The following is a 27,892-nucleotide window of genomic DNA, read 5'->3' as shown; positions in this document are numbered from 1 at the left end:
ATTTAAGCAAACATAGTGGTTCTCAGATGTTTATCAAAGTTTCTGTCTGCCTTTACAGGTACAAATCCTGCAATACTATTCAGAAAAAAAGGGAATTTCTCCCAGTGTCTTGGTCAAGAATCCTTCAGAATAATTGGACATATTGTATATTTCATGGCTACTTGTGAGAACTTGATGGCCAAAATGCCTCTGCAATTGCTGACAAACCAGTTACTGCACTTGACTGCGAAGCACGTTGAGATATTTTGGCATGATAAAGGTACAAATCCTTTCTTGTGTGTGAATGTTTTCATTCAAATTGAATGGTATTTACCATATTACATACATAGGAATACGCCATTCAGCCCCTTGAGCCTGTTCCGCCATTCTATTAGATCATGGCTGATCGGTACCTCAACTCCAATTACCTGCCTTTGCCCCTTATCGCTTGATACCCTTAACTAAGAAAAATCTATCCACCTCAGTCTTGAAAATTTGAATCAAGCTTTTTCTTGATTATAATAATTCTATTAAATATATTAATATAGCTATATTAATTATTTCTTAAGAATGGTGTTGGGTTTCCATATGTGTCAGGCATCTGGCTGACCAAAAAAACTGAGCTGTTTTCATAAATGGATCGCTCTCCAAAGGTAAATTTTAATTAGGTTCTCACCTGTATGTCCCAGGCGCATTGTTAAGAACACGTAAAAATAAATATCCACTTAGAGTTTTGTGCGCGTCAGATATAAAACAATAACCTTCTTACTTTCACAAGTTGAGAGTGAGAGGTATTTTTACTATTTGATGGTATGATCGAGACTCTAGAGATTTAATCCGAATCAATTTTATTTAGAAAGTTTCAGAAAAAGAACCATCAAAAGTAACATTTGTGTCAACAGAAATCAGGAAGAAATAATAACTGTAGACAACAGCTAAATGAAGACAACACTGATGTCAGAGTATACAGAGAGGAACAAATCTCTGCTAGTTTCTGAGAGAGAAAGAAGACGCCTTAAGACTTATCTGTTCGTCCATTCTTTTGGTCATTTCCCCTCCCCCCCACCTCCCCACAGCTCAGGCTATTTGAAGTGATTTGAAATATAAATGTAAAATTGTTGTTGTTGTGATGAAACAACCATGCAGTCAGTGTTCAAGCTCATGATAAAATTCTTTTTGAAAGAAGATCCAAATTCAGATTTCATAGATCTATCTGAAACTCAATTGAGTCCTGGTACAGGGCTGCTTCTTTCCTGTAAGAGAAAAAAAAGATGGTGGAGGGGGAAGGGAGTCAGGTGAGGTCTAGAATGTACAGGGCATAAAGTGCAAGCTAAGAAACACAAACTATTACATTTAAAAAACATATTCGTTAATTCTTAATTCACGTAATTTATCTTTATAATAATAATACTTGCATTTGATGTAGTCTCTTGTCATAGTAATAATCCTATAATCCTTGTAATTAATCCTTGCAGTTTGCATCATGCCTTTCACATTGGGTGGATTTCTCAACGCGCTTCACAGGATATACTGAAAAGGTTTTTACAAAGAGTTTCTCCTGATTTTCTGGTAAACAAAGGTACAGAATAATTGACCGCTCACCTCATTGCTCACACTTCAATGTGGCGCTGGGGGAGTGTTGCATTGTTGTAGAAGATGATTTAGGATGAGTCATTAAAAAATGAGGTCCTGCCTGCCTGTTCAGGTGGACTTTAAAGATTCTGTGGCACTATTCAAAAAGACAAAGGAGTTTCTCTTGGAGTTCTGGTCAATAATCCCCAAAATAAAATTGGTCATTCACTTAATTGCTGTTTGTGGGACATTGCTGTGCACCAATTGGCTACTACATTCGCCTACAAAATACACAGTAACTACGTTTTACAGTACATCCTGTGTGGTACTTTGAAATAAACCTCCCAACGTTAAGGGGACTATAACACATGGAAGGATTATTTTTTCATTTTATTCTGCTTTCAAAGTCTAAGAAGCTCACATCATCTTCATCATTCAATATTTATAAGATCCTGATTAGTTCCCCTCTCTTAAATATACGTTTTCCATGGCAAACAAGTTAGTGCTGCAAACTTATCCTCATAACTTAAAGCTTTAAGTCCTGCAATCCTTGTTGCTTTTTAAACCCTCTCCAATGTTTTGCCTGTGGCAAGTTTGAATTTGTCAAGAGTATTATGTGACCAGACAAATAAGTACTTTCTTGTCCACACAAGAAAGATCTCAAATAATTCCTGAGTATTCTATGTGTCTTTGCATTATAAAATATTTCTGAGATTTTCATTTATTTTTCAGGGTTCCCAAAAGGTGATTCCTCTGGAGGGTTGGGACATGCTGTTCTCACAGGACCTTGTAACAAATATGTCACCACTAGATGGTGGTAAAGGCTTTAAAAAAATAATCTTTGAACACCACCTCGAATCTGGCTAATGACAATTTGGAGGAAAATACATTCAAAAATTAAAAAAAAACTTCTTATTACATGAAAAAATAGTGACGTTTGCAGCATCTTGTATTAATGCCCTGCCACATATTAATTAATACCTTTCATCAGAATGCTAAACAAATGCAAAGTGCACTTTGACCACTCAAAACTCAGCTTGATGTAGATTTTGAGGACACACAAAATGTTGACATCTGTTAAGTAGAAAATGAAATATATTATTCATACCTAAATGTGTGAGAAGGGTTCATTCGAGAGCAGAACAGCGCGTGTCCTATAAGATGGTTTATTACTTGCAATAAACACATCGAACCAGCAAATCAGCAAAACTGCAATATTTTCAAAATAACATATTCTCTGCTTTTGCTCTCGTTTGTCCGATCGGTGGTCAAAGTGGGGAGTAGTAGTAGTAATAATAATAATATATATATATTTTTAAAAGAACAGCTGACATGTCGATTGTTCGTTAACGTTGTGTAAATGTATTTCCCCTGAAGAGGAATTTTAGCCCATTTTCCAGCAGATCTCTTTTGTAAGCAGTCACTTCGAACAAGGCGACCCCCCCCCTCTATCCCCCTACCACCCCCCCCCCCCCCTCCCCCATCCGTCTCTAGGGATTGGTTTAGTAAGTGAGACCAGACTAGATCGTTAAGGATGATTGATGGGTCTGAATTTACATTTGTATGTATGGAATCAGACAGAGCAGGGAGCAGGGAGGAATTGGTGTGATCAAGAATAAAAAACAGCCAGAAACATTCATACCCAAACTCCCCATGTTCCTGCAATGTCTGGACATATACAGGCACACCTTTCAAGGTGGAAAAAATCTACAGATTTAAGTCCTGCTCCTTTAAGGATTCCTTCCTTTCCCCCCATGAATATTTAAAGCTACGTTCCCTGTGCAGATGACGTTTGCAAAAAAAAAAAATCCCAACAGATGTGGCGTTATCATCGAAATAATAGTCTCATTTGAGAATATTTATCGATCAAATATTTTTTTCTTCCCCCCCCCCCCCCCCTCTCTGTGTGAAAAAAAATGCTATTGGGTTTGGTTCTGAATCTCGAGTTTATTTAGACGGGATCTTTCTTGTGTGTAATGTCTCCTGTGAGTCTGGGTCTATAACCAGTCTTAGCGTTTCCTTACCTTAACAAAGCTGAAAAGATTTCTCTGTGAAGATCTCACAAGACCTGGTGTAGACTTTGAGACCGGTTTAAATAGAACAAGCGGGAATTTTATCCGGATTTAGTATATATATATATATATGTGTGTGTATATATGTATATGCAAGTGTGGTGAGTCTCTGTGTTTAATGGTAGGAATTGTGAAAGCTTTTAGTTGATGTTTTTTTGAAGACTGCATTGCAAAGTCCTCAGATTTACCTCCGACCTCAGAAACCCAGAGAATCGGTGAGTCCGGAGGAGATCAAAGGTATTATACATGTTTATACATGTTTATATATATATATATATATAATCTATATATCTGGTTGATGTGGGATGGCGGGTGTTTAGCAGAGGCAGTGAGGCAGTGAGAGGTTTGCTGCCCTGTGTCTGCTCTGATGTGAGCGATCACTGTGGGGAGAGCAGCAGCAAAGCCGGGAATGCTCGGCTGCAAAATGCCACTGTTCGATTTCCTGTTAGCGAATGAGCAGCGCAAGGACAGGACTCCTGCCGTTCAACAACAACGACGACCACGACGACTTGCATTCACATAGCGCTCCCCAGGCCGGCGGGCGTCCCCGAGCGCTTAGCAATGCGATGCCGCGCCGGGGGGGAGGGGGGGAGGGGGGAAAGGGGATGGACGGAGAGGAAAGTCTTCGGACGCGACCTGAAAATGGGAAAGAGGGGGACAGGGCGAGGGGACTGGGGAGGGAGTCCCACAACTACATTCAGCTGCGTGTACATGTGTATGATTTAGGTTTAACGGTGAACACTTGTGTTACTGCTGTATTCCTCCCTCTCCCTTTGGTGTTGCACCTGATACCACGGGGTGTGTTGGGATCCGCGGGGTTGGTTTGAATGCTTTTGTGTTTGTTTAGATCCTCAGATCCTCAGTAAGGTTTTCTGTCTGTCTGTCTGTCTGTCTGTCTGTCTGTCTCACAGTGAGCTGCAGGTCTCCCATCTCTTACGCAGTCCAGGCGGCAACGAACGTGTTGAGAAACGTGTCACAAGAAGGTAGGTTTAATGATGGACGAATTAGAAGGACCTCCACATCCCACCCCCCACCCCCTCCACCCCCCACCCAGACACACAGACACCCAGACATATTCACATATACAAGGACAGGCAGTTTACAAAAATCCCATTGCAATCAATCAGATTGATCATGAGATCTGAAATCCATTTTGTTTGTTATTGTTAAGAAACCGGATTGAATTGGACATCTTGTGCACATATCCGTGCACTGTAATTGCTCCGTGTACAGTAAATGCAGCGGATTGTACCGCCAGTGTCTGATTCAAAATAAAGGACATCATCTGAAAAACCTATAAAGCTTCCGGGCTGGGATTTCTGATGTGTTATTGGTCGGTTGCATGAATTCCCTCGTATGTAAGAGTATCTAACTGGGAACTACACATTACAGCGAAACATTAGATTAAATGAGACAAGATGCGTTTGTAACCTTTCTTTAAAAGTCAATTTGCATTTTAGCATTAAAGATTCTGGTTGACCAAGTAGCATTTATAGCTGCATTGCAATGATCAGTGTTTTTTCCCCCATAACTAAATTCGCTTCGATTTGATATAATATACTAAACCGACGTTTATTTAAAATAACTCCAGGTTTAAAATAACTCATATGTGACACATATGTACACATAAAATAATCTATAAAAGAGTTGTTGAGACCCGTTATCTCCACTAAAAACTGAAAGGGGAACTTATATCAGGAATCATATTGCACAATAAAAGGGTTTTCATTTTGAAAAAAATAGATTATTTTGCTCATCGGTCGGTTGATAACGCACACTAAACGAAACTTGTTTTCCTCCCCCCCCAAAGTTTTTTTTCCCCTCTCTCCTCCCCAAATGCTGAATGTGTTGTCTTACAGTACATGTGGAAATGAGAGGGAGTGGAACAGAAACATAGAAACAGGGCCATTCAGCCACTCCAACCGAAACGATTGCGTTCGGTTTCATTTGTTGTCATTTTCTCTTAGTAAAACTACATCAATAAGAATGATAAAACTGCAGCAATGAACGCTCCTGTGCTGTCTGACATCTGGGATTCTGATCGCCCACAGACTGTGACTGGAAGATGTGAGGCTCTGAGGTCCACGGCTGCACCAGACACACAGAGAGACAGAGAGGAGGAGAGAGAGAGAGAGAGAGAAAGAGCAATACTAACAGAGGGGAAAGTCGACAAAACATGGCCTCTTTGCAGTGTAATGTAAGCATTTTCAAGCCACATTGAAGGGGTCGGCTGGAGAAAGACGGTCACCATGGCACCGGATAAACAGGACATCTCTGCTGGAATCCCTCAGGATGACCGATAGGTATGGGATCCGACCCCAGAACACACACGAAATCTACTGAACTATCCGTGTGTTCTTAATGGTCATTAAAAGTTACAGATCTCATGAAACATCCACCAAACTGGGATGGGTCGCTCGCTTGGTTGGGGTACGGAGACCAGGAAATTGTTAGTAGAATGTTATACATTTACTGATGGACCAGAATGGATTTAGCAAACTATTAAAATCTATATTGACCAATAATTTGGCTGCAAACCATTAGAAGTGTAACGGTCAAGGATCATTCCAAAAATTCTGCCTTTCCCCTGATTTGCCAAGGCAGACAAAATCACGTTTTTTTTGTTGCATGTGTATTAATATCACCAAAAGTAATATATATTGGATTAATATCACCAAATCTAATATATTACACTGAATCTTTAAACATAAAACTCTAAAGTTGCAATGTTTTGCACGTTTGACTTACAACCCGGTGTTCTGCACTCCCAATTTTTAGAAAGTGCAAAACTCTAGCAATTTAATTCCCGAAATTAGTCAAAAGTCTGACAAAGAACGACTTTCAAACATATTTTTTTTTCTCTAGCCTGATGAGGGATGTTTTATATTTCTGGCCAAATATTTATTTTGGAACCCAATAACTGGATTTACCCAGCGTTTATGTAACCAATTATACGTAGGGAGATCGCACGATATTCTGGCGAGACACAATGAGGACTTGAAGTTTATTATTCTTTTAAAAAATAAAATGTAATTCTAAATCCCTCGTGAATAATTCGCGGATTACTCCGAAGCAGTGAGGGGTGTTGGGACTTGTAGTGTGTGAGATAAAGATAATCAGCTTCTGTTACAGACAACCTTTTATAAATGGACTGGACGTGGTCTGTCTGGTTGCTTTGCTGTCAAATGAGTGATAACTTAAAACTGGAATTTTAAAAACAGATATCAACGCCAAGTGTAATAATGCAATACAGTAAACAACACAACCGACCCAGCCGCAGCTTTGTTATTGCAATTAAACTCAGTTAAGCGACTGGAAACTTATTGCTCGAGTCTGTGACATTGTCAGTCAGTAGGAACATAAAAGACATATGAGAAAGTCGGTTCGCTCACTGATGTTCTACTGTATGTTTGCGTTTGTACGTGTGTGTGCGTGTGTTTTATTGAGAGTTATAGATCTGAGAGAATTGCCATCCATTCATTAGAGATCCACTGAACAGGGACGTGTCCTTTAATCATTAAAGATCTACCGGTAGCCATGTGCGTCTGCTGTCAGAGCAAGCAATCTCCCAACAGATTCATTTATAATCCCAGTTGATCGATTTCTGCTTTCTCATCTCATTCTGCACTGTATCCTTTCAGCTCACAGTCAATCAGTCTTCCGCAGTTTACCCGAAATCTCACACATCATCAGTTCAAAATCGTGACTAACACTAATCTCGTGACACTGGATTTTTGCAGCCTTTTAAATATTTATTCTGATGTGTTCACGTCACGTCAATATGATTCCCCCCCACCACCCCCCCCCCCCCGCCCATACATTTAAGTGTTGTACAAAAATGACGAACAATTGTCAGCTAAAATATACGTAAACGAAACATGTACAGTCGTAAGAGATAATTGTGCATAAAATAAATATACCCTAAACATATATCCACAGCCAATATTCGGAAATCAGATGCCTCTAAAACAATCATTATTGAAATCTATTGAAATCTTCCATACAACATATGAAAGTTAAGCACAAGATGTACTTGTGCTAAGCTTTTATTTTTTTTTTGAAGATTTCAATATATTAAAAGTGTTTGGGTCTAGGATTTGACTTTTGAGTGTTGCATTGTTATTTGAATTGTTGCATTTATGCTTTAAACTGCCTATTCCTCCCATCCCTTGCTCTACAAATATTCTACACATAGGCTCTGCCATCCCAAGTACTGTGGATCCCTCAAACCACTGAGCAATTCATTGCACAAACCCACAAACGCAAAGGAGAGTCGGATACAACAGCATCACGCAGATGAGGCGGCGATATCCGCAAAATAGCAACCTCGGTAATCGTAACAACTTAAATGTAACTGGTAAAACCCAACCAGAATATACATTGGCACAAGAAAAACATCAACATCATTTTCTTTGCCTTTGCACCGAAAGCCTAAGACGGTAAATCTCCCTGAAAGAGAATTGGAGATGTTATTTGCGGGGGTTCCTTGCCACACTCATCAGCATAATGACCAACGGGAGAGTGTAATTGGAGGAGAATTAGTTTTCCCCCCAATTAAAGCGAAACTAACGTGCTCTGTCTGCGGCTGTGGGCTATGTGCTCCTGGTCACCTGAATGTATTTGCTTACTGCTCTGACAGCAGTGCTTGTGCATGTGTGACAGACTTGATGCTGACCTACAATACTGCCTTTCACCTGAACTCTCTGACTGCCCCGTGTGTTCAATGGAGCTGCAGCACTGATGGGCTCAGGTGGCGGGTCATTTGCAATGCAAATATGCAATTCTAATTCTATTTAAAAGACCCACTTACCAATGCCTATATTGCCATCATCCTATAGCGTGAAACCATTCAAATACTATCGGGGAATTTAAATATATATGTTGTGAACTATTTCTTGTCAATATAGAGTGCGCATGATTAGATATACAACTATGCACAACTGCCGGGGGAGTCTGGGGTTTCTACCAAATTAAAACTAAATTTAAGAATTTTCCATAATCCTTCACACTCCTAAATTCAAAACAATACGGGCCTAGAGTCGATTGATTTCCACGCATCACAAGTTGCTGCATATTAAGGAACCAAAGGAACATCGCATAACTCATAACAAACACGCGAACAGTGTAAAATCACAGAGGAAGGCCATTCAGCCCATCCAGCCCGTGGTCCAGTCAGCACCTCAGAACAGATATCTGGTTTATTCCCAACGCCTTTTCCCTGAAAAAAATCCTGGACCAGTGGGAATACCTTGTCCCTATTTACCCCCAAACCGTCCTATTGCATATTTTATATCCAATCATGTGTATTCTCAGCCCACTGCATGCGTGGCAAACTCCGAGAAAGAAAACTGCTGTAGATTTAACAATGATAATAATCCTTGTCATTTGACATAGCGCTTTTCGCGTCTTCCAAACGTCTCAGAGCGCTTCGCAGAATAGACTGTAAAGTGAATTGACGGTACATTTGAGTCAGTGGAGATGTTTGCTACTCCTCATTACGGCCGCTTACTTTCGGAAAGAGACGAAGTCAGCACCAGTCATGTAAAGCAGTGATAACACGGTCTGCACAACCACTGTCCGGAACACATTGCACGCTTTGCCTTGAAACCCTATTCAATATCCTAACTGTATGGCAATGCGACGGTCGCTCCGTTTATTCACACAGCGCTCAATAAATTGCCAAGACTTAACGATTCTTGAGGAAAATCCTCGAGGCTTTGCTGACACACCATTCTCCCGTGTGTTAAACGTGAAAGTAATCCACGTGCGTTAGTAGCCGTGAAACATACGGGCGGAACAGGCACAGCCAAGAGCTTTGTAGCAGAGTGATGCACTGAGCAGTCGTTATATCACTGTGTCAGTGGGCGCCCATCAATCATTCTCTGCATCTAAGGTCACTTTTTTTAATATAAAAAAGAAACCACGTGTATTAGAAACCCGGCGGATTGAAAGGGTGGAAACGGCGGCACATTTAAATGAAAGCATGCGGGGTGGGGGCGGGGGGGGACCTGATGCTTTTGATGTGTTTCTGTGCTGTAAAGCACAGCAGCGAGTGCAGCGATGCCTGTTGCACCTCACAAACACTGGCGATTGATGGCAAAGTGACTGCTGTGAAATGGCAGAAAGAAGCAACGCAGTGAAATCTGCAAATGTCCAGTGAACAGCCCCCGAGCGAGGATGGCACGGCACGGCACGGCACGGCACGGCACTACCCAGAGAGGGACAGAACCTGAAGGATATGCACATTGCATTCGAAACCACATTGAAAACAGGAAAGAGACTGAAACATGATCTCATCGCCATCGGGGTAGTTTTATTATTACAAAGCAAGGGACTGATTTGATTTGCACCTCCTTTGCACAGCACGCGTTTCCTTAACCTCCACTTGAATCTTCTGGTTAAAAAGTCCAACGTCGAATACTTTGAGGGGAGTCAAGTCGGTTAACTAACGGTAGTAATAAGACTATTTGGAAATTAAAACGTTCAACCTTCCACCTGTACTTTCCCGTCAACATTTGCACTGTGCAAATAGACATCTCGGTGAAGCTATATGTTAAAGTGTTGAAGACAGGACACTGTTGCGAGGATTGTAAGTTGCATGGCCACACGTATAGACCTTGTTGGATATGGGTGTCCACACTGACATTAGCAGATTGGGTGCAAAGCGAAGAGGGTGGGATTGACAGCGAATAACAAACAGAAGCACAATTAGATATGATTAATGCGGCAATTTGCAAAGCCGTGGAGCAAGTATAGGAGGGAGTTCAGCGACCAGTATTGCAACACTTACATCATCACTATTCCACAAATCCGCCATACCAAACATTGAAAACACATTTCATTTGGAGTTTTAAAAAAAATCCTCTCTTTCTCTTGCAAACACACGTGTCTCTGCTGCAATTAACGCGTCGAAAGCTACTCTTGAATTCAAATTCAAGTTCAGATTTTGAGCAGTTTATTCCATTTCTGAATTCATGAGAGTTTTTGGAATGTGTGTTTTTCATTAAACAACATGGCAGAGCAATTAAAGAAAACGATTCAGCATTTTTTGCTGTAGGCGGCTGGAAAAAAAAACCGTAAATATAAATACTGTAACCTTTCCGAATTATTAAATATTCGGGATAGTTCCTGGAGTATCATGTACGTTGCTCTTAAGCACGAAGGGCATTTTGAAGATAAATACTGTGGTTCTCAATCACTTAACTCTGGTTAGGATAAATTTGTTTTCTGCCATTTCCGCTCAGTACAGCTGTGGACTGTCTGTATAGTCTGTGCGGACCCAATGGGTCTACATTGGCGAGTGGTAACCCCATGAATGTGACCAACGAAACACAGCGGTAGTGTCCCGAACAGTTGCTGATCCCACAGTAAGCGGTGCTTCATTGGCTTTTTGAGTAAAACCGTGTTAAGCAACGTCGCTTCTCAGCGAAAACTATTCGTCATCCTTACAATTGTCACACTGCAGACTTGTCATTATCCAATAGACTTATGTTAACCATTACTATAAATGTAGTGCGAAATGCATAGAGGCATAAGCAGTGTTGTGCATTTACTACAATATTCCGTGTTAATGGCTAAATTTGACAAATAACCAATTTAAATACTTTAGCAAATGAATATTTTGTATCTCTAAACTCAACAGCAGGGGGCAGCAGTGTATACATAATACGTGAATTTAATGTTTTCCAATATTTGTCCACTTTAGATTTAGGGCAATAAACAACAAGTGACATCGCGGGCACAGGGATGTGCGGCACATTACTGTTTAGCTCTTTAACTCTGAAACCCGAGTTTAAATCCCATCTTTCACTGGAGAAATCAAATCGCCCCTTTGTTCCTGGGGGGCTCCATCTCCGAGTAGCCTTGGATGCACAACACAAACCTTTCCACATTTCAGAACAGATTGACACTAACTTAACTTGGCGATCTCGCTGAGAGGTCATGAGGATGCAACATGCGGGGAGTAGGAAAACAAAATACTGCTGAAATGGTGCACTTCTGAGGTTGGGAGGCTGCATGTGGCTTCCACTATAACTGACCTGCGAATGTTTCATGCTGAATGTCAAAGGCATTCAGAGAGTGAAAAGCATTCCTTTCCCCAACACCGACAACCTCACCCCGTTGAAAACAAAAGTTTCGCCAGAAATATAACGTTTGTGTAAAAAAAATGCAATGGTGCTAAAAGATTTACCTTCTTTCAGAATGATGCGATTGTCCTTTTGTAAAATACAGCCTCAGACATTACATCATACTGTGGATACTTCTGTAACATTTAGATAAATTGCACAATTATACCTTTCGGTTACAAATCATAAATGTCACATGATAAAGTGCAATCAATTAACATGAAACATTTTAATCACTGTTGAAGGCTACAGTGCTAAAATATTGATAAAAAAAAGAAGTGAGAGGAGAGCCAACTACAGTGTGCACAATTTCCCTGTAATCTGCTTCCAATTATTTCCAGATAAAGCTGCAGTAATGTCAAATTAACATAATATCCTTCCGAGTCTCTGCAGCTTACACACACACACACACACACACAAACTAACACTACTCTTTACATCTCAGGTAGGGTTGCGGATGGTGCTTTATCTTGTCCTCTCTGTATCACCCCGAGCATTCCCAGAATGGCAAGATATCCACTCCCTTTCGCACAAAGAAAAAAAAATCACTAAGAACACAAGAATGCCCAAGACTAGAAAATACCGTTACAGTCCATCTGGCCTATCCTATTTTGCGAGTATCATTTCTCACTACCTCTTAAAGATCACACGTTTTGCAAAAAACAAAACGCAAATAAAAAATTCCACGGTAGAATTGATTTAAATTAAATTAGTAGGACGCTTGGAAGCTGCTAACATTGTTGTAACCTAATACCTGGCATCCTGCTTCATGTAATGTGGCTAACGTGTTGTGGAATGTCAGTGAGCACAATTACCCAGTGTGTAGGTATACAGTACCACAGAGTCACAAGTAATCCCAAGATACACTGGAATACCATTGAGCAGCTCATTTGAGTGGCACGACCAGAGCACTGGGCGAAGTCACTTGTCTATACTCTCAGTCGGAAATTCTGCATTGACCGAGATTCCTGGAGAGTGGGATCAAACTTTTTTTTTATATAGAAAAACAACGAATACAATGTAACATAAATAATAAACTAATATCACTTCACTCTCAAGTTGTGTGACATCAGCTGAACGTTTTGCACTAATCACAGCCGTATAATAATACTCCACACTATTTACTATTCTGAATATAATACCCAAGCCACTCGGCTTCAGTCACACTCTATGGGCATGGTGGTAAATAGTTTGCATTATTTAACAGAACTATCCTCCTGCTTGTTGTAATATCGTAGCTTGTATAGACAACAAATAATGTAAGCAAGAGATCATAGTTAGCGGTGAACACACACCCACAACAGTGGGGGTGCAAGTTCAGTTTTCCACGCCACAGATTTGCTGACCTTAGTTGAGCTGCTATGGCGAGGTGTCGAGCAGAGGCCAGGCACCTCCCACACAGAGAGGAGATTCATTCTTCCGGGTGTTTCCTATTGCCGAGCTCAGAGCAGCCAGAGAGCTGCGAAGACCTGGAAACAGCTCCCCCAGCTGCTCTTTTAGCTTGGTAATAGATGGTCTGGGGAGACAAGGAGTTTGGGGAAAGATAATAGAGGCGTTAACACCTTCACATGAAAATGACAGCAATGGTGCACAATGAACTGCATACATGTTGAGCATTGCTTCGTGTTCACGCAAATGAGCACAAAAAACACGCACTGGGTTTTAAACAAATGTATGTTAGTAATGCAGGGCTCGCAGAGAAAGTAATCATGTAATTGCAATGAAAGTTTCATATTTCTTCGTGCTTTGATTGCTATAAATCGAGTCTACGACTGCAATATTATAAACTTTTCCCAATGCCATAACACGTTCGTGTGCTTACGCGTTTGTGTGTATTTATATCAATGTCATATCACCACCAGGACCACACACAGTAACACGATCAGTTTCAGTGCAGCTTTCGTAGTGGTTGGAAATCAGGTCCTCTCTCGGCCGCCTTCTTAGCACGATCAATGTGAGACCAGGGAAGAGGAGGAAAATACTCAGGGGACTTCTTCACAAACGAAAAGTACATGAATTTGGTTGTATGTATGTTAGCAATGCACAATCTTCCATTCAACATGTACCCTTGGTCTGAGATGTTAAGTTGAATCTGTGACATCTCTCGTTTTCATTAGTTTCAATTATTTGATATCCAGGCTATTGGCTACTTACATCACAAAAACATTGGCCTTCTTAACACAAGTGAAACTTATCTTCTATTTAAAACGACAAGTTGGATTCAGATATATCAAATGCATCATATGTAATCTGTAAATTATACTCTCGTCCATTCAGATCAATATTTTTAAAAATATAAATGTCCACAAAACTGCACTTCAGTGTTTACCTACTGAAGTATGGGAATGACCAACCTGATCTAATAATGACATTTCAGCGTATATTTCCCTTTGAGTCTATTCTCGATCACAACATAATATTCTTTGAAAAACTAGTTATGCATTTACTACGTCTCAGTACTCTACCAGTTGGCTATCTGAACTCGTCAAAAGAATTGGTTGCTCCCTGAAATGAACTTGCAGCGATGGTGAGAGCAAGTTATGCCTTGGAACTGCCGTGAAGATTGCGATGCAGTATTAACGAGTGCAGTTTGATTATCACGAGTCCTTTTAAGAGTACAAAACTGGAATGTTCTGTGAGAAAGGCACTGATAAAGTACTGTATTTGCTATTACTCTCCAACGTCACTGAACAAGTTGATGCCCACCTGTCGCATTACTCAAGTCCTGTATCTATGAAAGCGCGTGTAAACACGTTAATGTTGTAGATCTGTCATCATTTGAAAATCGTGTCCTGCTGCACTGTGCTATCATCCAAGAGCAAATCGTATGATTGTACACACAAGCTTAGATATAAATAAATATTCAGTAAAAGTTTTATACATTTGAGTCTCATACAGGATGTGTAATAAAGTGATATATATTTCAATAGACCGGTCTACATAAATACCGTCTAAAGCAATGACAGGAATGGCAATGGATAATTCAGGGGGTGAAATTTAACTCTTTTTAAACAAGCAAATACATAGCTAAGCTTTGGTTCCCGTAAAACATGGCAAGCTTTCTAGTGATGATACTAGGGTATTTCACTTCAGGCTATCGGGGTGACCTCTATAATAAACCATAATGTGCTCCGCATGTGGTCACGGTTCTTATAACAGACTATCTGTAAGACTTATAACCATTGGAATTGAACACAATTAATTGCAGCAGTCCTTATTTGTATGCCAGTGTACCACACACCAGAAGCCATTTATATAATGAAGCTGACTTTCCATATTTTTCCAATAAAACATTGTTTAAATGTTCTCAAAGCACTCAGAATCCAATTTAACACAAAGCGAACAAGAGGTTGAACAGGAGTTGTTGATTGCTATCGCTGCCTGCTTACATTGAACTATGAGAACAGTATTTGTCAGCATAGTGGAACGAAAGAGGGTTTATTCTCCATCTGCTTGGAAATATAGTCTTTAATAATGTACATAAAACATTTTTGGTCAAAGGGGTGTCTGTCACAAGCAGAAATCCATCACCAAGCTTAAGCGTATCCAAAGCAAATGGAGAGTGCGACACATGTATGCTACCTACACATGGTGATGGCCTTATGTGAGGAATGGAATAGCCGCGCTCTCCCTGGAGGGAGACACCCTGTTTACCTAATTGTGGACAGTATTAGAGATGGATTGGCAGGAGCCAACGATGGGGACCCCAGCATGTGCGTTGGTTTGCTGTTGGAGTTTAACCAGCTAAAACCTTATAATTTGCATTTGAAAGCAGGGCTGGAAAGCTTCCCATTGCTTGTCCAGCTAGAACTGCCTTAACTGTTAAGGTTTTGGCTACCAGTGTTAACATGAGCCGAATGGGACGAATCGCTGCTCCCAGTAGCTGGTCTGCCCCTCCAAGTCCTGCTGATGTGTCAGTCTGGCTGGACTGTCATCAGCAGTGCCCTGGTATACTGCTGACCCACCGAGCTCAGAAGGTTGATTCAATTGCTTCATTCTGTTTTTATGTGCGCCACCTTGGAGCCTCCAATAACCATACAACAACAGCAACCACTTGCGTTTATATAACGCCTTTCAGGTGGGGTAGCATCTGTGCTAATCGTAAATTGGTTACAATAAACAACTAGAACAGTATTTCTTTTTGGTGAGATTTTTTTAAGAATAACTTTCAAGAGTATATATGTTTCCACTGCAGTTATGCGAGGCGTTCAAGGAAATAACTTACTTTGAAGATACTCTTTGTTATTGAATGTTATGTCTTTGATAGTGTATGGATTAGGATGCACAGCAAAGATCCTACAACTTGGTCATTTTAAACAAATTACTCAGAATTAGACTCCCATCTGCACTGGTTTACACTTTGAATTAAAAGCCTGAGGAAAAGACTTCAATCCAATGGTGTGGAATATTGTTATCTTGGCGGCATATTTATAAGAATCCTTGTAATTGCATTTGACATAGTGCCTTTCACCTCTGGGGTATGTCTCAAAGTGCTTCAGAACATTTTCTGTAAAGTGTAGTGACTGCATATTTTGCAGTCCAAAGCTGGCTGATTGATTCTGTTGTTTTTTTTGTTTAAAGTACTCTATAATAAAACCTAGGAAGTGGGTTTAAGTCCTAGTTATTAGCAAAGAATAAACGCCGATATTTCATTCACACAAGTGCTTCATCTTTGAAGACTACAAGGTTTCTTCCGCTGTCAAAAATGACACATAATTTCTCCCAAACAGCGCCTCCACAAGTAGTTCTGTAAATTGTTAATGCTAATTACACAGCATAATTAGGGGAAAGTTCAGCACGGGAGAACCTGCCTTAATTCCAGTATTGACTTGGATAATAACAACATGTTAAAGTGATCTTCGAGATTTGTTGAAACACTATTGCAGTTATACAAAGAGGTCCAGTATTAAACTCCCATTTTAGTGTGTGCAGCGAACCGGAGACAAACCTCACTGAGTTTAGTAGCGTGTCACATTGTTATGAAACTTCATTTTAAATTGAAAAGGATATACCCTAAACAAAGCAGCAATAAATAAATGAGTTGGGTTAATGCTGACATCATATTCAGATTTCCCCCCCAACACTCCCCCCCCCCCTCCACCCACCCCCCACACACACCACAAAAGCTCACTATAAGATTATTGCTGTTGTCTTATTTTGGGGAAAAAAACTGCATTCATTCCACCCCATTTTCCAAATGGCTTCAACAAAACAATAGTTATTGCAAATTCGAAATTCATCTGCTCTAATTTCGTTTTCAAACCATGTTATCATATTTAAGACCCATGTACTTAACTCAAATCAACCCCCTTTACTGTTTTATGTGAGTCTGTTCACCTCATAGGACATAATTTAGAGTAAATTCCGAGATACACGTCGAAAATGAATATACCTGTTCTGATCATCTTAGACTTGATCAACCATATCGTACCATCTGAAATAGTGGAACTACAGCAAAGGGCATGTGCTATTCATTGTGGTGAGCAATCTATCAAAGATAAAACTGTGATGTGAGGCTCTGATCAAACATTTTAAATTCTGTTACACTCAGTATCACACAAAGCTTCGATAAACAAGTGCACTTTTAAGTATAATGCATATATGTTTCTATACGTATGCATTTTGCACTGTTTGAGTATTTATGTATGTATCTATATGTATGTCTTAAACATGTTTATAGTTTGTATATTTCAATTATTCCATGCTGCCTGTGTGCTTCTACGGGAATGCATAAGCTGTCATATAATCGTTTATGTGTATTAATCCCACGTTGTGTATGTTGATATGCATTTATATGGTCATTCATAGTGGGGTGTAATTTAATAATAATAATCCTTGCATTTGATATTGCGCCTTATCACGTTTTCGAGACATCTCAAAGCACTTCACAGAATATACTGTAAAGTGAATTGACTGTATATTAACTCAAGTATTGTCTTTTCAAGAGAAGTTAAATATGTTGTTCATAAATTGTTACTGGCTCGTCAATGTATTTCCACTTCCAGATTGCATTTTGCATGTTGCCACAAGTCTATTCATCAAGCCTCAGTATACAGAACACAAAAACCATCATCATCCGAACCGTACACAGCTCAGCACCACCTCCCCGATCAACTAAAGTACCTTACTCTGACGAGTTAATGAATTCCACAAACTTCACTCTGATAATTATTATCAGGGTTTAATTATCATGATTAATAATATTTATTTTTAAACAGTACAAATATGATGGAAGATTATTGTTTGGGCTTCCTTCATTCCATGACTGAATTTATAATTCATTTTTTCACAGTTTCGCGTGTACCAATCGCATCAGTTTTGATTAAAACACAATGAATAAATACGAAACGCTAAGTTATGTCGTGGCGACAACTTACTTTTCAAGTGGAATCGGTCAGTGGCACATGGATGTTGCCTGAATAACTTTACTGGTCAACATGAAGAAACAGTAGAGAGGTTTTCCTATTTTATTGCAGTTTGTTGTTGCACTAAAATACTTTTCAGTTCAACGACACCTGTGGCCGGTATCACTTTTGGAGGCGCGTAATGACATCGTCTGATCTGCAGACGGTGGTTTGCATTCAAAGGGTATGCGAACCATCCGCCCAAGTCTTGTTTTATATCTCAAATATTTCCTTCCCTTTTGATCTGTCACTGTCCTCTTTTGCATCAGAATTGCTCAAACAGCCTTGTCCTCTGGGTTCCAGTTCTTCATAATCAGTCACATAATGCATTTTAAAAACGCATTTTCTAACACAACGAGGGCGAACCGTTTAACCTATTGAATGTAACCCCCACCTACCGACTTGTAGTAATAAACTTTGGATTAGGAAAATTAGCGGGGTTTTAATATTTCGAGAAATAGTTAGATAAAGTCCTCAGAAGCAAATTAAGTGAAATCATTAAAGGAAACTCTTTATTGTTTTAAATGTTATGCTTATATAAAACAATCGTTCACCTTTTTCGATAATCATTTGGTGCCAATTCGGGTAATCGCACGTTGGTCGTGTTTGAAAGGGAACCGTTGTAACAGATTTGTGATGTGTAGACTTCAACAGTTCAGTGCTACTTTAACATTTAGCTTTTTGTTTTTAGAAAACATAAAACAATGCCAAACCAAACAGGCTGCAATGCGTTTCTTTTTCTCTCGTTTTTCAGGTGACGACTGTCCTGTTGCGGATATATGCGTGGATTTTAGTGTTGCCTTGAAGTTGGCGAAAACTTTCCTTACTGTTATAAGACACATTCGGTTGAAGGAGCAGAGTCTGGAGCTATTTTCAAGTCCCCCCTTCACAACGCTGTAGCGCATTAAAGGATCCCCTCACCAGATGAAATAAGGCAATATTGAACAGACTTCTCCACCTTTGTGAAACTGTGCGGGAATCTTTTGAGACAGCGCTGATCCCACATGGGTCACCGCACTAATTCACTAATAACCGCCGTGTTTTTCTATAACTTACTCTGTATGACTGTAATTGGACTGTATCACTTCAGGCCTGGATCAGCTGCACTGCATTATTAGTATTTGCTCTGGAAGGAGAGGAAAGCCCCGGAAACTGACATACACAATTTGACTCTTCAGAAACAGCCAGTTTTGCTAACCACAATACAAAGGGTCCAACCAACATTGATCTAAATCTAACTCCATTTGCGCACTGTACAAATGCTACTAAAACGAAACAATATGAGCTGTTATGGTCATAGCTGACCGTGTTTGGGTTTTAATTTTAACTCACTACCAAATCTCTACCGACTCACGCTTTCTCACATAGTCCAGTTATCAACCAGAAATCCTACCCACTCCAATAAAAATTCCATCTTAAACGCTCTCTTGGACGCTGCAAGGTTGGAAGGGAGAATCTGCAGGATGTATGTTATTCCTATGCTTTTCCCCAGTAGATGGAGTGACCTGTTCAGTTCTTATCGGATCAGGTCAGGCATTTGCTTCTCATTCACCAGCTATTGCCCTAACATTCCGCATAGGGAACCGTCTATAAAGAGCCAAGGAATAGTCAGGGAACCACACTGATATTTCGACTTGCGAAGTATTGTGCAAAGCACTGTCTTAAAAATACAGAATACCGTGAACAACATTTTACAAGGGTAATCTATAATCAGATTCACAACAAATATACTCAGGAGTTGTGCCCAAACTTGACGATAACAATCAATTACTGGTACTGCATTTCCCCAGTTTTTTTTTATAGTTTAAAGACATTGATTTCCAATTATTTACTAAAGTTTGATCAGATGTTCCTTTGAAATGAAATGGTCTGATGGTGCGATGTCACATATCTTTATCGATGATAATTAAAACTTAATTCTCTTACGTTTTCAACTTCTCTCTCCGCCTCGTATTTTTTTAATATGAAAATCAACCCAGCTGCCTATCGTCAAAGTAATCCATGTTCCTAATCTGGCAACGTGTCACTTTGACCATTGGTAAAATTAATTAAATAATTGTATAAAATCGGACGTTATTTGAAACGCGTTGCATTTAGTTACTGAGCAACCAGTGTTTGCTCATTGATCTGAGAAACGTGAATCTTTTTGAGGGGCTGTTGTGCTCTAATGTTCGCCACCAGAAAAAAATAACTTGTAAGATGGTCAACACCTGCCTTGTGTATTGGCAGTCCGGGCTTCCAGCAATCCGCCTGCATAATCCCCAGCACATAACCAGACACCAAACTGCAGCACCCCCTCCCACTTCCATGAAGCAAGCATGTTACTTGAAACTGTGCAAAGCCCAAGTCACTGAGCTGACAAGATCGCAAGATTTTACCACTGGCATTTGGGACGAGGCCTGTATTTGGGAGTTTTACAAGCGTAATAAAATCAGTTGATCGTGCAAGTGTGTTCAGTGTCGCTGTTTTTATTTGGGAGGGGAAGGCTGTGGCGGTTAAAAATGTACTCGTTACTGCATTGAGGGATTATTACAATGAAAGAAAGCCGGATCAGAAAACTGGAAGTACTTTGATTCAAGTCTAGCACGATTTGTAAATTAAATGCAAACTAACCCCACGCAGTTCCCAATAACGCAGAAACCTGTGGCGCCCTGCTTACTGCATGTCGTTATCAGTACAATCGTACTAGTTTTTTTTAATCTGGAAAAGTAAGACAACTGTAAAATAATCTCATTGCCATGAACGTTTACTTTCCAGGTCTTAAAAAAGTTATTTTTAAAAAAAATGAAATTCACTTAATCTCAATATGTAAGAAATAAACCCATTATGTTACTATGTATATGAGCGGTATACTATGTAAGAAGTTGATAATTAAGACAAATTATCCTTTCATATTGGTGGTCAATCTCGCCTGTTCAAGCTTTCAAAATGATTGTTTGCCAATGCATTCTACCACTGACATGGAACAAACTCTCGGAGTGCTCTGTATATCAACCAACTCTGCTCCTCGTCAAGGCAGTAAATACATTGTTATATCCTGACTATATTCTGCTTCTCTCCTTCACCCCTTTCAAACGCCAAGAGTCTGTTTAATGTCACCAACAATATTTGGTTTTGGCGCCCTGACGTAGCGTCATATATTCTAATAAATGTTTGACTGGTGTGGAAGAAAAGGTGCAAAACGTGGCCTGGCAATAAGTTCAAACGACAGGTCAAATGCAATTTTTTTTCAAAACTTGGCAAATTTAAATTTTATGACAACAATTTGTTTTAAAAAATCTACACATGTCAAGGGCTTACAATATAATTTGGAAAGTTTGCCTAATTATTGCACAACGGTGCTGAGAAAGCACGATTACACCTGTTGCAACAGTGAGCGAAATGTGGCTCATCAGCATTTAAGTTGGTAGCAACGCTTCAACCTTAACTGAGGACTCGTGCGATAACTTCTGAATGTTTTCCTAACTTAATGCTCATTGCAGTCACTCCAAATAGAAACCCAAAGACCGTCATGGAAAGCATTTTGAGGGAGCAATCGATAGATATGTCTAAATACACCTTGCTACCTCTCAATGCATTTAGCAATTCTTCGCTCGCTTTTATTGTACTGCTGCCGAACACGCAATCCTCATCCGTTTAAATGGATGCAAAAGGCAGAACAATAATCTCAGAAAGAAATGGCACGATCACAAGGACTCTCGCTGGATTAAAGGTACAACCACCGAAATACAAACGAAAAACCCACAGACATCTAAAATATTTCAGCTTTGGAATTTTACACCTGCAAGACCAAGCGTATGTGAATATGTTTAGTATATCATAAATGATATGCACATTTTGGTAAATGGTAAGGATGTGCCATTTAAAATGAAGTTCATCTGTGAGTGAGAGAGAGAGAGAGAGAGAGGGGGAGAGAGAGCGAAAGCGAGGTGAAAATAAAAGGATGAGACGTGAAACATATTGGGAACCGTTGGCAGTTAAAAGTGGCCGAAATATACCGAGAAAAAAACAACATTTAATGCAGGGTGTTATCCGCGCAGCAGGAATCTGTCTGCATGCACATGGGGATTTAATTTAAACATATATGACACATGATTAACATAAGCAAAACGCAGAGAAGCAAAAAAATTAAGTGAATCGCTAAAGCGAGTGAGATAATAAAACGCAAATGCGATAAATATTTAAAGCGGAATATCTGAATGCTTTGCATCAAGTCTATTAAATGTTGTGCAATTCAAGACTCATCACCTCAACATACATTTGAAATTCTAGATGGGCTTTGCCTTTTGTTCTGAGTTACTTCCACTTTCCTGTGCCTATTTTATCAAGATCTTTGCGGATATTCTATGCGTGAAGGATTTTGATTTAGGGATCAAACGGCAGCTATAACTAAATACAAGTTCTTTCGAACAAGCTGAACTATTATGAAAAACCTCCATAGCAATATTTCATATTTTCACGCAATTCTCCAGTGACTCTCCTGTTATGATGGAGCACTTACATGGAATCTGGCTTCAACGCTTCATTTCCCTACAAACATCAAACTTATAAAATCGGAGATCAGATTCAGTTTCATACTTTTAATCACCAGGGACTGACACAACCACTCCAGACTCCCAACTGCAGCTCTAGAGACACAAATCAACATCTTCCAGGACAGTTTAAACACCTCGTATCGCTTCCTAAAAAGCAACACGCTTCATGTGTGTGTGTGTGTAAAAAAACATTTTCAGAATCACGTGTTATTATTTGCTAACAGTGTTCTGTCTTCCTGACAACACCAATGGCCCCACAGTCCATACTATGCATTTGACTCGAAATGCTTCCTTATCGGCCAGGTTATTAGTGACGATAGATGCCAAAAAATGCATCGATTTGGCCAAACTATAGCTTCCTTTAACCCCCGCCCCCATACAGTGGCAGGGAATTACCGTCCCAGTGCTAACGTTGAAGCATAACCTCCCATGGATACACTGCACACACACACAGAACCGCAGCGTTGCTTAAAAGCCAACACAAGGGGAAATAAATAACAATGACAGAATGATCAGATTTTCGACATCTAATTGTAGGATAAGACTTAATTGACATCACATACCAAGCTATTCAGAGAAAGAAGAAAAGCCAGAACGTGTCAACAATTTAACGAGCCTTGTGGTTATTTTACAATGGCAAACCATCACAAGTCTACGCACTAAAAAAAATCTCACGATAATCCTTGTATTTCCACCCTCTGGGCGTCTCGGGAGCAGCTCACAAGTACTGCACCTGAACACACAGAATAGATCGGCATCACAACAATACCGCATACTTCAAATGACAAGGCCACACTAACCAGACATTTCTGAAGAAGTCATACTGTCAATAGCTCAGAAATCATCTGAAGGTAACTATTCGTCTGCGTATCATTTCAAAACAGACCAATACTCATTGTATATTGTCCAACAATTAACAAAAAATACTCGACGGAATAAACGCAGCACCATATTTGGCTTCAATGACTGGATTTTAATTTGGGTACCATTGATATAATGCATGCAAATATACCTGTGAAAAAAGCGGAAAAGAAGTGAACTTTGGTGCAAATGGAATACCCGATTTTACTAACGGCAGCAAACATTAATTTTAATAAACGATTTAACGATGGTCTAATCTTTCGATTGTTTAATATTCCCTGAATAAGTAACGCATTTACAAGCAGAATTGTGCAGATAGATAATACACAAGGCATCTTTGATTAAAAAATATATATCCAGACGCCCTATCCCACTGGGTCTCGTTTTTTTTAAAAAAATACAGAGTAAACCGGTCTAAACTATATAAACACAACCCGCTCAATGAAGCGGTGACCTGCAGCTGAACCTTATTTTTGAGAGTTTCTTTTTCTCCCCTCCCTGTAAACAGTTAGAAAATCATTTCCCGATAAATAACCGCATATTCAAACTGACTAATTAAACACCAGGACCTTCTGGCTATGGTTAATTTGTGTTCTCAAAACATTACAAATCAATGACTTGAAAAAAAATCATGTAAATCTATTCAGACACAGGCACACGTTTGCTGTATCTCGTGGAGACCCGTTAAAATACAAAGAACAAGAGTGAGGGCAAATATGCCTCCTAAAGAATCGCACAACACGCGACATAAGCATGATTAAAAGCTTTCCTATTTCTAGCACACAAATCAGAAAGCAATTGGATTTGATTTATAAATTCATAACATAATTTAACCTGCACGTTACTTTCAGAATAAAAAAAATCCAAACGGTGAATACTTAAGCCTACAGACGCATTAAATATTAAAACATCATTTAATTTAATTGTATGGCAATGAAGTTCTGGTTCATAAATAAATGCTCGAAACACGTAAAACAGACTAACGTTTTTTTTTCCTGAAAAAATGTTTCTTTTGAGGTACTGTCATTGTATATAGACACATGAGCCACAAAAATCGTTTGACTCTAACAAATTTATTTCTTCAATCATCTCTTACGGAATCACTACTGAAATTAAATTACAATCAAATGATCACATCAAAAGATACCCTTATTACCTAATAACTGTCCGTTTTTTTCGTCGCATTTGCTTGTGCTCGTTTTGAAAACATCTAATACAAGATCTGGGGGAAAAATAAATTACCGATTTTTTTGCAGCAGTTCATAGGTATTCTGAATAAAATATTAAAAGAAGTCAATTTTGATGAAAATATAAAGTAAATATTTTTTNAGATCAGTAACTGATCTACTGACTCTATATTGCCGTCTTTGAAAAGTCTATATTGAAACCTACCAAGAACACTGCTTGGAAATGGCAGTTTTATACAGTCGCATCCACAGCACCCAGTCATTCAAACTTGGCAATGGTTTTAGAAGAGGATAAGTTCAGTAAGTGCAGCTGCAGATGGTCAGTGTTTTTTTTTCTCTCTTTTTTTTAATTAAAAAATCCTTCTATTCCAATCGGCTCGAGATGAAATTAGAAAACATTCAGGCGATGATTTTTTGTTGGTTGTTTGTTTTTTCGTGAAGGGGGGAACGAGAGGGAAGGAGAGTGGTGGTGAGGTGGGGGTGGGGGGGGAATACACAACATAATGAACCAATCATCAGAGACACATCTGGGGCGATTTCTCACGAAAATCCTCCAGTCTTTCTTTTGTCTTTCCTTTTCCGACATTGCCTCGCCGCTGAAAGTTCCATCTGTCATTATTTTTGGATCAACCCATTTTATTTTGTGGGTTCTTCTCCCCCCCCTCCCCCCACCATCACCCCCCCCTTTTTTTTTTGCCTTGCAAGCTTCGCTTTAATGTTGTTCTGAAGTGATTCTTAAGACCGACCCCCTTCCCTTTACCAGTCTCCTCTATTCAGTGCGAATACCTCCTTTTTTTTTCTCTCTGGCAGATTTGTTAAAATTGTTCTACAGCGCGAATCGCCTCGGTATTCAAAATAGCAGGAAAAAAAAAGATTTGTTGTTCGGTGTTTTCTGTGCACCTGATAGAGCCAAGAAAAACAAGGCGCTGCAAAGCACCACACACCTTCTGATCACCCAGCCTGCAAGGACGATCTCACCGGACCAAATCTGAAATGATTTATTTTATAAACCAGTCTTTTCCTTTGAACAGCAGGGAAATGTAGGCATACTTATCTGGAGGTATCAGGGGGGGTCCTGCTGTCGATCGCCACAAACCAGGGGATTAGGTTTTGTTTTAATATATTAAAAAAAAACAGAAGACATCTGCAGTTTTTGGTGCACTCATTCTATGCAATCGCCAACCTCACAATCACAGTATAAAAACCGCTATCGTCATGATAGTCCTAATCTTGTTGATTTCGTTTAGTCTCTCTCTCTCTCTTTCTCTCTTTCTCTCTCTCTCGTTTTAAAAATGCAGTCAAAACAGTCCGTGTTCCTGTGCTGCGCTCTCACTGCACGGCAGTTTGTAGTGCGTGGTGAGAGGGCGGTGTGTCGGCACTTACATTGCCGACCTGTGAGTACATATCGTCCGTCTGCTGCACTCCTCCCGGCGGCGTCATGCGTTTCTCTTTCTGCCTCCGATTGCAAAACCAAACCCGGACCACTTCCTTCTCCAGCTGCAGGCTGTCGGCCAGGCTGGTGATCTCTTGCGCCGAGGGCTTGGGACACTTCAAAAAATGACTCTCCAGCGCTCCTTTGACGCTCACCTCGATGGAGGTGCGCTTCTTCCTCTTCCTCCCCTGAGCCGCGATTTTGTCGATGCTGGTGGGGCTGCCGGTGGACGAGTCGGCCTCCTCCAGCCACTTGTTCAGCAGAGGCTTGAGTTTGCACATGTTCTTGAAGCTCAGCTGCAACGCCTCGAACCTGCAGATGGTGGTCTGGGAGAAGACGTTGCCGTAGAGGGTGCCCAGCGCCAGCCCCACGTCAGCCTGAGTGAACCCCAGCTTGATCCGTCTCTGCTTGAACTGCTTCGCGAACTGCTCCAGGTCATCGGAGGTCGGCGTGTCCTCGTCCGAGTGATCGTGGCTGTGGTGCTGCTGCCCGTGGTCGCTCAGCTCCGGCGTGTCCCGCAAGCCCGAGTGCAGGCTCTGAGCCCCGGCTTGGCTCAGCATGCCGTTCACGGTGAAGCCGGGCTGCGAGTAGATGAGAGGCTGACCGGCCGAGCCCATGGACTGGATGTGCGCCGCGGTGGTGGCTCCCCAGGCGGCCGGGTGGCCGGCGTGAGGCGGCTGATGGGGAGCCAGGTGAGGAGGGCGGTGGTGATGGAGAGGAGCGGACCCCGTGCGCATGTCGTCCCGACCCACCACCTGCACCGACGGCTTCACGTCCTGCTGTTGCTGCTGTTGCTGCTGTTGGCTCAGGGGGCTGCCGGACATGGCCGAAGACCAGGGCGAGCCGGCATCGCCGTGCGGCAGCGCCGTCACCCACTGGTGTGCATGGCTGAGCATGTGCCCGTTGCTGGCGAGGGCCCCCTGCATGAAGTCGCTTTGCACCATTTTGCTGGGATCCCGGTACGAGTTGGTCTGCTGCATCCCGCCCGAGTCGCCGTGCACGATGGAGTTGGACGACAAGATGCTGTTATTCGGTATGTAAGGGTTGGATGTCGCTGTCGCCATGGTGTGTTCTCGCTCTCTCTCCCTCTCCCTCTCTCTCTCTCTCTCTCTCCCCCGACTCCCTCCCTCCCTCTCTCTCCCTCTCTCTCGCTCTGTCTCTCACACACACACACACTCACTCACTCAATCACTCACTCACTCCGTGTCTCTCTCTTGTTTTCTCCTCGCGGTTGTCGGTGGCACACAGGCGAATTGAATTAAAAGAGAGAGAGAGGGGGGGGGGGGGGGGAAAGTGGCAAGTTGTTCCTTTTTTTTTCGAAGCAAAAAGTTCCTTTTCTGGCGGCGTTGAGAGGTGGTGGTGGTGGTGGCGGCGGTGGTTGTTGTTGTTGTTATTGTTGCTGAGAGTTTGCGGTGTGTGGGGACGCTGCTGCTGGTGCTGCTGCTGGTGCTGCTGGTGCTGGGAGTGGGGAGAGCTGCTGTTTGACAGTCCCTCCTCACTGAGGTACTGTTTACCTCTCGGGCCGCCGCGCGCCTCTCCCTCTCTCCCCCTCTCTCTCTCTCTCTCGCCCGCCCGCGCACCGCACACCGCACACCGCACACACGGGCGCGCGCCCGCGCGGGGGCAGGAGCTCGGGCGGGCGCTCCCGCTGATTGGATACCCGCTGTGTGATTGACGGGTCCGCACCGCCAGACTCCGGCGCGGGGCTTCCTTCCGGCGGTTCC

At 41.1% G+C, this 27,892-nt stretch overlaps 1 protein-coding gene and 1 long non-coding RNA gene across 5 annotated transcripts; one reads left to right on the top strand and one right to left on the bottom strand.

The window, feature by feature from the left end:
• Positions 1 to 1,142: 1,142 nt before the first annotated feature.
• On the bottom strand, positions 1,143 to 27,267 carry pou3f3b (POU class 3 homeobox 3b). 3 transcript variants are annotated; one of them, XM_007885157.2, is made up of 2 exons: positions 26,120 to 27,267; positions 1,143 to 1,232 (listed from the first exon to the last, which is right to left on the bottom strand). In XM_007885157.2, exons 1-2 carry the CDS (start codon positions 27,230 to 27,232, stop codon positions 1,200 to 1,202), a joined length of 1,146 nt encoding a protein of 381 aa, XP_007883348.1. In that variant the 5' UTR covers positions 27,233 to 27,267; the 3' UTR covers positions 1,143 to 1,199. The 3 variants fall into 3 exon arrangements, 2 of the variants coding, with proteins under 2 accessions (XP_007883348.1, XP_007883353.1); XR_006085003.1 differs by lacking the exons at positions 1,143 to 1,232; positions 26,120 to 27,267 and adding exons at positions 24,607 to 24,771; positions 24,942 to 25,416; XM_007885162.2 differs by lacking the exon at positions 1,143 to 1,232 and adding an exon at positions 24,607 to 24,771.
• On the top strand, positions 3,625 to 5,757 carry LOC103172392. 2 transcript variants are annotated; one of them, XR_486946.1, is made up of 3 exons: positions 3,625 to 3,860; positions 4,535 to 4,606; positions 5,675 to 5,757. It is a non-coding gene; the product is annotated as an uncharacterized LOC103172392 (long non-coding RNA). The 2 variants fall into 2 exon arrangements; XR_486949.1 differs by lacking the exon at positions 5,675 to 5,757 and adding an exon at positions 5,591 to 5,631.
• Positions 27,268 to 27,892: the final 625 nt, after the last annotated feature.

The sequence above is a fragment of the Callorhinchus milii genome, unplaced genomic scaffold (genome assembly GCF_018977255.1).
Source record: "Callorhinchus milii isolate IMCB2004 unplaced genomic scaffold, IMCB_Cmil_1.0 Scaffold4, whole genome shotgun sequence".
In the NCBI taxonomy this organism is placed as follows: domain Eukaryota; kingdom Metazoa; phylum Chordata; class Chondrichthyes; order Chimaeriformes; family Callorhinchidae; genus Callorhinchus; species Callorhinchus milii.
The sequence above is the reverse complement of the archived record's forward strand: the minus strand, read 5'-3'. Positions and strand labels throughout refer to the sequence as shown.

Bases quoted from the DNA above. Each gene is read 5' to 3' on its own strand.
- pou3f3b (XM_007885157.2), bottom strand. From the start codon at position 27,232: ATGGCGACAGCGACATCCAACCCTTACATACCGAATAACAGCATCTTG. The intron at 1,233-26,119 runs GTAAGTGCCGAC...TTTCTCTTACAG, and splicing joins TGTACTCACAGGTCGGCAAT to GAAAGAAGCAGCCCTGTACC.